Source organism: Festucalex cinctus, chromosome 10 (genome assembly GCF_051991245.1).
Source record: "Festucalex cinctus isolate MCC-2025b chromosome 10, RoL_Fcin_1.0, whole genome shotgun sequence".
NCBI lineage: Eukaryota > Metazoa > Chordata > Actinopteri > Syngnathiformes > Syngnathidae > Festucalex > Festucalex cinctus.
In genome coordinates this window covers 8,989,706-9,001,870 of record NC_135420.1, presented here as the reverse complement: position 1 = coordinate 9,001,870, position 12,165 = coordinate 8,989,706, and the positions used below count along the sequence as shown (strand labels likewise).

General features: G+C 37.7%; 1 protein-coding gene across 1 annotated transcript in view; it reads right to left on the bottom strand.

The window, feature by feature from the left end:
* Positions 1-7,815, bottom strand: part of cachd1 (cache domain containing 1) — a 69,120-nt gene extending 61,305 nt beyond the window's left edge. Inside the window, exon 1 of the mRNA XM_077534825.1 lies at positions 7,268-7,815. Coding sequence (XP_077390951.1) covers positions 7,268-7,516 — 249 coding nt within the window. The 5' untranslated portion in view covers positions 7,517-7,815. The remainder of the gene's footprint in view (positions 1-7,267) is intronic.
* Positions 7,816-12,165: the final 4,350 nt, after the last annotated feature.

Here is a 12,165-nt window from a genome sequence, read left to right as displayed (position 1 = left end):
GCCTATTGAATCGATTCGAGAAATGCGTGATGTAATATCGCGATATATTGCCGAATCTATTTTTTTTTAACACCCCTAATTCTGAATGAGTTAAATTTACAGTACTTAGTTATGTTATCACTACACTGTGCTGTATTTTCTTGCGCTGCCCTCCCTTGATGAAAAATACTTGTCATTAACTTATTTGGGTTGGATCACAGGTGAGAGCAATGCAAGTTAGATCAGGATTATGATAATCCGTCACAACCTCAGCTGTGATACAGAATATTATAAAGAAGAAGAACATGCAAGCGGATTCCTGTGAGTAGATAACAAAAAAAAAAAAAAGTGTTCAGAGGAAAAAGGTAATAAAAACAAATGTTTAGGATTTTTGGGATGCAAGTTGCTGAGAGTGAAACTTTTCAGAAATTGATAATTTAAACAACAAAATGTAAGATTCCCAAAACATAACATTTACCACACCAAGTACAATACAGCATGCCCGGGGATTAGTCAGCCATCCATCAACAGCATTTTTGGAGTAATGTTAATTTTGTAAATGTGACAAGGGTGTTAAAAAAAAAAAAAGAAAAAGAAAAGAAAAAAATAAATAAAAAGATCTTCCTTGTGAAAGCATTCAAGAGGACAAGAGGACCTTTTCCATTGTACAGATTCCACACCAAAACAGCCTGGCTTGGCTCTGAGTGGTTGCTTTTCTATTGCATTTTTTGGATGCTGTGCGGTTTAAATGGATTGGCGTAGCGCCATTATGGAGGTGCCATATAAACAGCAGTGCACCGGAAAGAGCTATAAGCAACCGAAGAAGAAACCGATCACAGGGCATCTCTGTGGCACATGCCCACTTCCCGGTAGCGAGGCAGAAGCGTGCTCCAGCCGTCGACAAAGTCATAAAAATACAGTATGAACATAATAGTTTTACAACAATTAGACGGGGAGACTTCCCACTCGTGCAGAACCATTTTAATGAATGAATGCTTTAACATGATAATAGTCATATTCTTATTGGAACTCTTAAAATTTGTTGCCTGTAAAAAAAAAAAAATCCAAGTGCGTCAGTTGAATTTACTGAATTAGGGATGCTCATACCCCTTTTTTTCTGACCGATACTCAACTCTGGAGTAGTCACCAATACTGGTACCAATTATAGATACCACTAGTAAATAAAATTCCCCACCCATTTTTTTTCCTAAAAATTGCATGAAATTAATGGCAACTTTCTATTCATATAATTTCTAATTTCTACTTCTTCGCGGCCACCGCCGCGAGTACCGAATCGGCACCGATACAATACCTGGTAGTATCACCTCTGCCTCAATCTTTTTTTTTTTCTTTTTTTTTCTGAACATATAAACAAATGAACAGCAGAAATAAAACAGAAAACAACAACAATCAAAAGAGAAGAAAATCCCAATAAAATAATCATTCAATCAATCATAACTTACATGTTCAAAAGGGAGTAGGAAGAAGTTAAAAACTTATCTAGTCCTACCCCTTTTACTCAATATATTTAAACTTATTTCATTATTAATACAATTTTAATTTACTAATTATTAAAAAAAAAAATAATAATAATAATAATAATAAATGATATATATAATCCAAGTTATATATATATATATATATATACATATATACATACATACACACATATATATATATATATATATATATATACATATACATATATACATACATACATATATACACAAGTGCACTTAACATATTCACATTTACCAAAAACATATATACATAAATTTACTAAACATATACCATAATACCTATCTAGATCATTTACACATACTCACATGTACATTTTTCATATTCTGGTCTGACATAGATAATTTTTTTTAACTTTACTTTTAAACATTTTTTTAAACTCCAGCATTGAGTCACAATTTTTCAGAGCAATTTCCAAATGATTCCACAGATCAACACCTTTTACAGATACACACCTTTGCTTAATATTTGTTCTTGTTTGGGGTTTTTGTACACACTTGTACCCCTTATATCATAAGGACTGTGTCTAATTTCAAATAACTTCTGAGTACTGTGGCAGAGTAAATTGTTATAAACTTTATACATTATTTGTGCTATTTTAAAATCCACCAAGTCATAAAATTTCATTGCATTTAATTTAATAAATAGTGGATGTGTTGGTTCTGTATATTTTGATCCATTAATAATTCTTATAGCTTTCTTTTGCAATTTGAAAACGGTGTTAGTATTTGTTTTATATGCCATTCCCCATAATTCCACACAATAGGTCAAATATGGTAATAATAGTGAACTATATAATATATATAATGATTTCATGTTTAAAACATCCTTACTTTTATAGAGTATCCCTATGATTTTTGACATTTTCCTTTTAACAGTTTCTATGTGTGGCTTCCAACATAATTTATCATCGATAATAACTCCAAGGAATTTATTTTCATTCACCCTTTCTATTTCAATTGAATTCACCATAATTGGCAAATCTGAGCCAGAAAAAAAAACTATTTCACCAAACCCTCAAATGCTGTTCAAGGTAGTTAGGTCAAGAGATAGGGGGAAAAGAACATTTGATATAATCACACCAGGCACACAAAACCGCAAGCCAAAAAGCACATACTACCCCATCCCAGAAATTTACAGCAAAAATGGTGCCAGAGAAAGCTCAATTTTCTTCTTCTCTTTGCAAATCTCTTCTACCCCTGAATTACTATCAATCTTCAATTCTGGAAGTTGAAGATAGCAGAATGAGCGACCCTTAATAACAGCTCCCAGCACTCAAAGGATTAGGGGTCTTTAAAATGAAATGTTTCCTTTGTAATGAATCATCGTGTAGTCTAACATTTTGTCTGGTTAAAAACACTCAAGTCAGTTTTTCTCTTTGTGAGACACTTAACATAATCACTGTGCATGTTACTACTTTTGGCGACAATACATTTCTACAGCTGTAACTGGAACATTCAGGAGGTCTATAGCACAAGAAGAGGAACACCGGGTCTGGTTTAATGACATGGAAAATGGAAGAAGACACGCTTGATTGAGGTGAAAATTGACACTTATATGAAAGGTCTCAATGTAAAAAATAAATGATCAGCACTATTTCGTTTTGTGTATTTTGTTCCGCCCACTTTTTGGCCATTTCCCCCATCTCCCCCTGTCAATGTCATAAGAGCGAAGGAGGTAAGCATTGTAATTACCGGTATGTTTCCTGGCTGGTTTTGTCACGTTCTATTGTCACCTACTATCTGAAAACAGTGGCCAATCTTCACCAAAACATGCATACAGTATTATGCACATTCCTACTCTTATGCATCTCAAGTTGAAAATATAAAACCAATCGACACCGATTTTTATTTATTTTTTTGACATAATGTGAGTTCCTATGAGAAAAAAACATTATCACCTCCACAAAATTGAAACTATTGCACTGATTACAGATGTTTTTTTTTTTTTTTTTACTTTTACAGGTTGACGTGGACAAGAGTAGGAATGTGCATATGATTTTTGGTGGTAGTCTCTGTTAGCGCTGTCTCTATCTCTATTTTTAGAATCGATTCATCTATCGATTATTCAATTCAATCAGATTCATTTAAATTTTGTATTAAAGTGTATTACCAAAGGCATTTTCCCCCGATAACTGTTTATTAACCAGTGATTGGTGTTTATTTCGTACTTCATTTTTGTATAGTGATTAGAAGAAAAAAAGCGGGGGGGGGGGGGGGGGGGGGTGATTGATGTTGTACTATATTACCGGTTCGGTCATTGTGTCCCAGACTCAGAGTAAAAACAAATGTCTTAATTCGATTAAACACAAAACACTACTACATAAATCAGTGAACAATTACTGTTCATATGCTGAACTCAGACGGTTTGGACAATTTTACCAGTTAAAAAAAAAAAAGTAAACGATTACTCGATTATTAAAATAGTTATACAGTTATACAGTTTACGAGTGAAAAATGGGACATCACAGCTGGAGTTTCCCTTTGATTTACTTATTTTAAACCAAGGCTAAATCAAGCTTGTAAAATTTTCTTATAAAAGCCAAAGGAAATCTGACGTAAAATTAGTTAGGCATGAACAAAAAATGTTGAAACAAATCACTGTGTGTAGATAAATGTTAAATGCACATGCATGCATACTGTATTCCTACATGTACCAACTGGAACAATACAAAGCATATGACAACAAGCAGATTACTTTAAATTGACCTTAATATTTTCTTCGCCAAACCCATGATATTAAACATTTATAAAAGTTCTCGAGATTATTCAATATTCATAGGCCTGCGGCTACAAAGCAAATGTGCATCGACATTCCACTGGCTTAGTGGTACAGTGGACAAAAACTACTGGAAAATGTTACCTAGGACCAATACTGAATACATTTGATCAATTCGATTTTTTACCTAAACTTCCATAGCCATCGAGCACCAGATTCCATACAAATCTTGCAGGTTGATCAGTTGTTTACAAAAGGATTTCCATTGGCTTGGTTGGCAGAGGCCAAGACGAGTTTACTGTCATCACATACAAGATGAATAATAAAGTGTAGCTTAGTTGCAGAGGAATACCTTTTATAGAGTAAGAGTCTTTCCCCCAGAGATTATTAATTTATTTTTTAGAATCAACCAAGTACCCTGATATTCTGCAATAAATACGCAAGGGAACGCCAAAATGAATAAGGTGACTCAGACATGTTGGCGCGGTAATCCTCAGTTTCATATTTGCTAGAGAATGAAGGGTGGGGTAGTGAAGGGTTGCATTACATTTTAAAGAGAGATGCTCTTGCCTCTTTAACAAAGCTCTCAGTCAGGGAGACAGCAGCAAGGACTTGTGTCTCAGCCAAAAAGGGGGCTAGGAAATAATATATTTTTTTAAAATAGTATGACAAAAACATCATGTGAAACTTGAGAAAGGAAAATCAATTAAACAAAATTTCCGAATACTACAAGGACAGTCACTACTGGCTACATTCCAAAGGGCAAAAGATGTAAAACATGAAAAGAAATGTAACCGACTTCACTTCAATGACATGCAGTGTGTGCCAACTAGTGTGTCGTCTGTTTATGAACAAATTCTGCTGCTGCTGTATCACTTCAGCTCAAGCATGAACACGGCACAAAGACACAGACCAGCATTTAGTGTCTTGCTCAAAAACTTGAGGAGCTCTGGAGGAAATGTTGTTAAAGTTGAATTACAGATTACTCAATATGAATTTTCTTATACCTTTTCTGATCTGTTTTTGATTTGATAGAGACACATAAAAATCGAAAGACAGGAAAGGATATTCGCCAGCATGATGCATACAATGAATACATTTAAATAGAAACCTTCTAAGCAGGGTAATGACAAGAGACAAATGAGGCAGTGAGGGTCCAAGCAGAGCTCAGGTGAGCGAGAGGCGCGGTGACAAAAGGAAGATCCACAAGGATCAGAGGAAGCCCTCAAAGCTGACTCCCAGAGGCAGGATAAAGGCATCTCAGTGTGGCAGCAGAGGAGATGAAACACCATTTGGGGCCGGGGCTCCCCCACTGCCTCGCCTCTGTGTTCAGGGCCTGTGAGCTCTTCTGCCTCTGAAGTACAGCCCCCCCCTCACCACCCCTCCGCCCCCTCAGCCTTCCTGCCTCACACCCTCCTCAGTGCTGCACCTCCTGCCATTTGGCGACCCAAGTGGAGCTCCGCTTACATACACATGGCAAAGTGATGTTTGTACTTTGCACCACAGGTTTTGAGGCAATAACCAATCAATGCTTTTGCAATGTAATAGTGAGTTAGTTAGAAATGCAGGGCGACTCATTAGGGAAAAACAGGCTTTGTGCCCCGCAGGGCGGAAAAACAACATGAAAGCATCTGCGCTCCTCCGCAAAAGCTCAAGATGACCTCTTCAAACGGCACAATTTGCCAAATCTGAGGAAAGCTGCATTTATTACTGTTCTGTTTTCCATTTAAATAAATGAAACTATCATCAAAGGACTCTCGTCTTTCGATTGCATATCAATTGATTATATCAGCTCAAATAGAAACATTTTAATAGATTTAAAAACAAATACATACAGGTGCATAATACTATATTATGTGTATTCCAAATGTTTCGATATTTAAGAACTGAGACAATGCGTGAAATGCTTGATTATGTCTAATTGTCTATTCAGTTTACCATTTATCAATCAGCATGATTCACTGCTTCGGTCTACTCAAAGATCAATGATAATGGTAAGTGGACTGAGCTTATATGGCGCTTTCTATACACTCAAATATATATCGTTAACACGACTACCCAACAGCAGATTGCAGTGAATGCGATTTTCAATGTGTCGTTTTTTTTTTTTTTTTTAAAGTTATTTTAGAAATAGAAAACAGCACTGCAGCTCTAATTAACATAAATGGGATGGGCAGCACAGCACGCTTCACATATTTTGAGTGCTGCAAAAACATAACATACCAGAACAAGGGATCAATAAAGTCAAGTCTAAGTCTAAGTCTCTAAGTCTAACACCTTGACAAAGGTAACCAAAAAATAATAATCAAATAAACATTATGTGCACTATTGCGGTTGCAGTTTTATGTGATGTAGAACTACCATGCATTGAGTAGTTTTTCTTACATTTGTAAGTGCAGTATGATGTATTAGATCTCTTTTAAATTGAGCTGGCAAGTGCATGAATTTAATGCACTTGTACATGCACATTTTTACTATAAATTCTGCTAAATTACATATTTTTGATGAAGGGGTTTAAATACTGAATTACGGGAAAACACTAATTCACACACAAACTACGAATATTTTGTTGAAATGAGTTATAAAATTAACAAACCAAAGGAGCTTTTTTTTCCCCCACATACAATGTCACACACTATTGAAACCGACGGTAAAGTTATTTTTGACTGAAATGAAAATGTCAACAACGTGAAGAAACCTGATTTTCCGAGTTCTATAGTCGATAATGTGCAGTGCTAGGGTTCTTTTGGGGGCTTGTGTGTTGAAGAGAACCTCCAGTGTGTTGATGGTCTGCTTAACATAAACACGTCCGAGTAACTTTTAAAGCTCGCGTTGAGATTGTCGTTTCGGAACAATCTTGTGTTTCTGTCACCACATTTTCTCGCTCATATTACAGTAACTTCGACAAAACCAAAACGTTTTTTTCCCCCGACCCCCAATCTTTTTATGCCGGTTTTGGGTCTGCTCCACCCACTCCTAAGTGGCACAAGTACTGTCGTCCTCACAGGTTTCAACAACAAGAAGCAGTAACAACAACAACAAAATCATTTACCTGCATAGTAAAGACTCCAAGCTCCTGAGTAGACAGCTTCTTCATCTGCTCGGACAGAACTTGTGCTTCTTCCAAAATGGAAAACTCCGTGTCGGCTCGACAATATCCCCAAAAAAGAGCCGAGCACATTAAAGCGAAGCTCCACAAACGAGCCGACAAGCTCCCGCGAAGACGGAGTAGCGTATCCCGGTACGGAGCGCGCGGAATCGGCGTCAAAGCCAAAGTGCTGTGCCTGGTCCGCCTCGCCATGATGGTCGGGGCACTTCAAAGCGGAGAAGCACCGAATGTGAGCGAGTAGAAGACAGGAACGACTTTTTTACAACTTTGTGCTGGAGAGGACGTGTGGCCTTTCCCTCCGGGATGACGTTCCAAAATGCCTGCCGACGCGAACCATTGCCCTTCCTCGAAATCCCTGAAGAAAATAAAATATATCCATGAGTACAAGAGTTTTCTGTAAAAAAAGCTTTTGCCTCGCAGCTCGAACTCCTGAGTCTGGCAGCGTGTGTGTGCGTGTGAGCCCAAGATTCTCCACAATGGGGGTGAAAGTAGGGGGCGTGGAAACGCGGAGTCCTACAGGCGTCCGGGGTAGAGATCAATGGATCGAGGTGCTATGACGCCTTCAAGTACAGCTGGGAAATCTTTCATTAGGACAAATGTTTACCGTATAACTTTTTTTCGCTCTTGTTAGTTTGTTTCTTTTTAAGTTAATTTGTAAAAGAAACAATTGCTAATACATAACTAATCGCGCTACGCAGGCACAGTTATTCAGAGAAAAAAAAGAATACAACATGAACAGAATTCACCATTCTAAGGTTACGTCACACGTTTTTATTTTTATTTTTTGTACTTTGTGTATGAATTTGAAAACCACAGACAAAATACAACAAAACAGCAAACATCAATTCAAACTTTGTTGGTTGACATTCACAATATTAGAAAAGCAATTCCACATAACAAAAAACAAATAAAAAATAAAATATAATAAAACTTAAGGCACAATAAATTTTCAACTAAAGATAACTCACTAAGGATTTTAGCTTATGTCTCGAGTCAAAATGGCGGTGTTGGTGAAAGAAAGCTCACCGTTAACTGAAAAAACCATTGTGGACTTCGTATCCATTGATTGGTGAGGATGATTTTGATTTCAAACTATGATGAAATGTTGCTTAACTACTATAACAATCTTCCTGGTTTGTATGCTAAGTCACAGGCAAAATACAATATGTTGTTTATGTTCACTGAGTAAAGGAATCATTTGCATTGTGTTCCATTGTGTAAATATCAAAAATGTCCGGATGTTTGGAATTGTCAATTAGCATTTAGGTATGGAATTTAGTCTTTAGTATTTGGATTGTCTAAGCTGATAAATATCGTTGTAAATATGCAAAAATTGAGAGAAAAAATAAGACTTAAAATTCACTTCAGATGTTGCTGTTATTTTAAGCTTGAGCCATTAACAAATGGCACCCAATGTAGCAATGATGTCACGGTATCAGAGGGTGACACAAGTAATCACCCCAGTGTCGCACCATCCCTGGACAATAGATACAGAAGGTAGGTAGGTAAGAAGGCAAAACAAGTACAATAACAGAACACAACACTCCATTGTGAATAAGTGTTAATTATGTTGTTAATAAGGTCGAACACAATTCTAGTTGAAACCATTTCCCATAATAATAGAAAATCATCCCCGGAATTAAATGTTCCTATGATCTTTGTTAACTGTGGAGACAATGAAGTCACAATGTGGATTTGAGTGGAGAATAAAAGTTAACAACTGTTAAAATCCATCCATCCATTCGCTGTACTGCTTGCTTATAACCTCACTATGGTCGCCGGGTCCCAGCTGACTTGGGACGAGAGGCAGGGCATACCCAAGCATAGTTTTTAACCTGGATTTGAAGCATTTATACGCTATACTTCTGTTGGCAAGTGCATTTGCATGCAGCATAACAGCTAAAAGCCACTTCACCATGTTTGCTTAGCTGGGGTCCACTAATTGTCTTCAGACCTCAGCCCAAACAGACACATGGAAAATTAGAGGAAACATTGGTCCTATCAAATTTAAATGGAATTTGAAACAAGTACCGGTAAATCCCCCCCCCCCCCCCCCCCACACACACACACACACACACACACAGACACACACCCACGCAAGACTTGTGCATGTGGTCTTTTATGTATTCCAGCAAGTAAAGGAAAAGGAGAAAAAAAAACTGACAGATAGCTGATTTGTGAGAACCCTGTTATCAGTAAGGACTTACTATCATCTTACATTTACGTTTCTACATTTTATTGAACATCTAAACATTACAAGATGTGAAAATAAACACTGAAAGACAGAAAGGAACCATCAATAGATGTCATAGTTCAGCACCATTTACATGTTCAAAGGAATTAGGAAGAACATATCTAGTTGGTTGCTATCCCATATTACTCATATCAATAGACTAGTTCAGTAGTCAGTAACCCGTGGCTCCGGAGCCACATGTGGCTCTATCATCTTTCTGTTGTGGCTCCCTGTGACTTTTGAAAATAATGTGTTTCATTTTAATGTTGCGCGGATGAGAATTTGCTTGTGCAGAGATGCAGATTCGCCTGTGTGTGCCTGAGGGCTGTGTGACGTGTCGAGCGTGCACGTGCACATGGTAGAATTGCGCTATTTAGAGAGGGAGAATGCAGAAGTGATGCCCTGTACGCCAGGATAAATAAGTAGACGCGAAGAGGGAAAGTGTGCTCAATAAAACAAAAATTGTGAGTCCATTCCTCAACCCTTGAGTGACTTTTATTTATTTATTTTCAATTCTTTATTTTACTCTCTTCCAAGTGTAAATATTACTCTAAAACTGAGTCTATTTGGTCTCACTCTAAATAGAGTCAAATTTACTCTACAGAATTTACTGTGCAAGATACTGAACAACCAATTGCTCGTGATGCTGCGTCATCAGTAGGTGAATAGGAAGTCAAAATGTAAAGTGCTTTGAGTTCTCCCAGCGCTCCTCAGCCTTATAAATGCACAACAAATCATGTAACTATAATATGTACATGATAGGCAGATAGCATACGCATGTCTGGCTTGGATTGTAAGCTTTGTCTGCCTTGTTGAGTTGAAGATACAACTTGAGGAAGAAGGTTAGAGTTACAAGTTCTGACATTTTTTCTGTTACTTCAACGCGTCAGTTGTTGTGTAACAACTTACGCTGTTAATCAGAGCAGCTCCATATTTTCATTTAATTTCACCAACCTCTCTGAGTTTGGAGGTCATAACATTCAAATCACATCAAACTTTATTTATATCCTGTAGCACATTTCATACATTAAAATGCAACTCAAGGTGCTTAACAATTAAAACATCCATAATACAATAAAAAGAAAAACCCACCCCTCCCCGCAATATCCCCATGATCATACCCACACACACGCAAACCACAACAAGGCGGGGCACAGAAAAACCCCGTGAGGAAAGGCACCCAGGAGGGGCTCCGCCACACTGAGAGGGATGACGGCCAACCACCACAGGAAGCAATGTCATCCCAGAGACCGCCGGACCAGATTGACAACGGCGGGGCCAAGGGTCCCCGGGATGACCGCCCACCTGGACAAGAAGAAGCAAGCAAAGGGGCTTGCTTCCAAATGCATTGTCTCTGTGTCTTTGGCTGAGCTCTCGATCAGATGTTCACATGTCCGTCAGATGTTTTGACTTCAAAGAAGCACAAGGATGTTTACTGAAGAGTAAGACACAGTGTGCCCCACACGTCATCAGTTTCTCAGAAAAAACATTTTTTCTGGGAAAAAAAAAATCATATTTACTCTATTTTCTGAGTCTATTATTTCGTCTAATTGCATTGATGTGTTCATTTCATGTCAGCAATAGTGTAGTCTGAATTCTGTGCAGCAAGAAGAGGTTCAGTTCTCACTCAATAAGTGGGAATGTATTTGTCTTTCTCATAATGTACTGCGTGTGGCGACCAGTCCGGAGAGAAGGCAACATTCATTCAGGTATATTTTTTTTGTCATAAGTTTCCACTCACTAAAGCAAGTTTTGCATAATCTTGCTTACTAACAAATGGCTGTGAAAATATTACCTTGATAGAGACAGTCGGATCTCACAATGTCTAATAGCAGTAGGCTCCCTCAAATGTAGCTTTATGGCTAAAATATCCATTGTAACACTAATGTTACATGCTTTACTCCTAATGTAACCCAACATCTTGGATCATGTTCATATCAAGGTGTAGCCAAAACGATAGCACTGTAAAAATACTAATCTTCAATCACTGACATGACTGGCCTCTCTCTCTCTCTCTCTCTCTCTCTCTCTCTCTCTCTCTCTCTCTCTCTCTCTCTCTCTCTCTCTCTCTCTCTCTCTCTCTCTCTCTCTCTCTCTCTCTCTCTCTCTCTCTCTCTCTCTCTCTCTCTCTCTCTCTCTCTCTCTCTCTCGCTCCCTCCCTCCCTCCCTCCCTCCTGGACTGCTGCCCCCAATGTCTCCTTCGCCAACCACCCCCACCCTAAAAAAAAATCATTACATGGAATATGAACCCTCATTAAGAAAGACACAGGGATTGATGTTACAGGATTAAGCCATTTGCATTATTCTAATTACAGCATAGAACTACAACACCACCTGGTTTGGAAAGATAAAAGGGAGCAAAGAAAGAAAAAGTAGGTCTGATGAGCACAAGACTCTAGAAATTAGGACATATTTATTGAGCTGCAGGGTGTATGTAGTAGGAATGAAAAAAAAATGTTGGTTTGTTGTGACTGTATTGTATTTCTGTTAATGTTTTATGTTATGTTTGTTTTGTTGTGTTTCTGTAAAGTGCTTTGTGCCAGCTAAGGCTGTTTGAAAGCACAAATAAAGATAACTTGATGATGTAACTCTTGATGGTAGCAGCCAA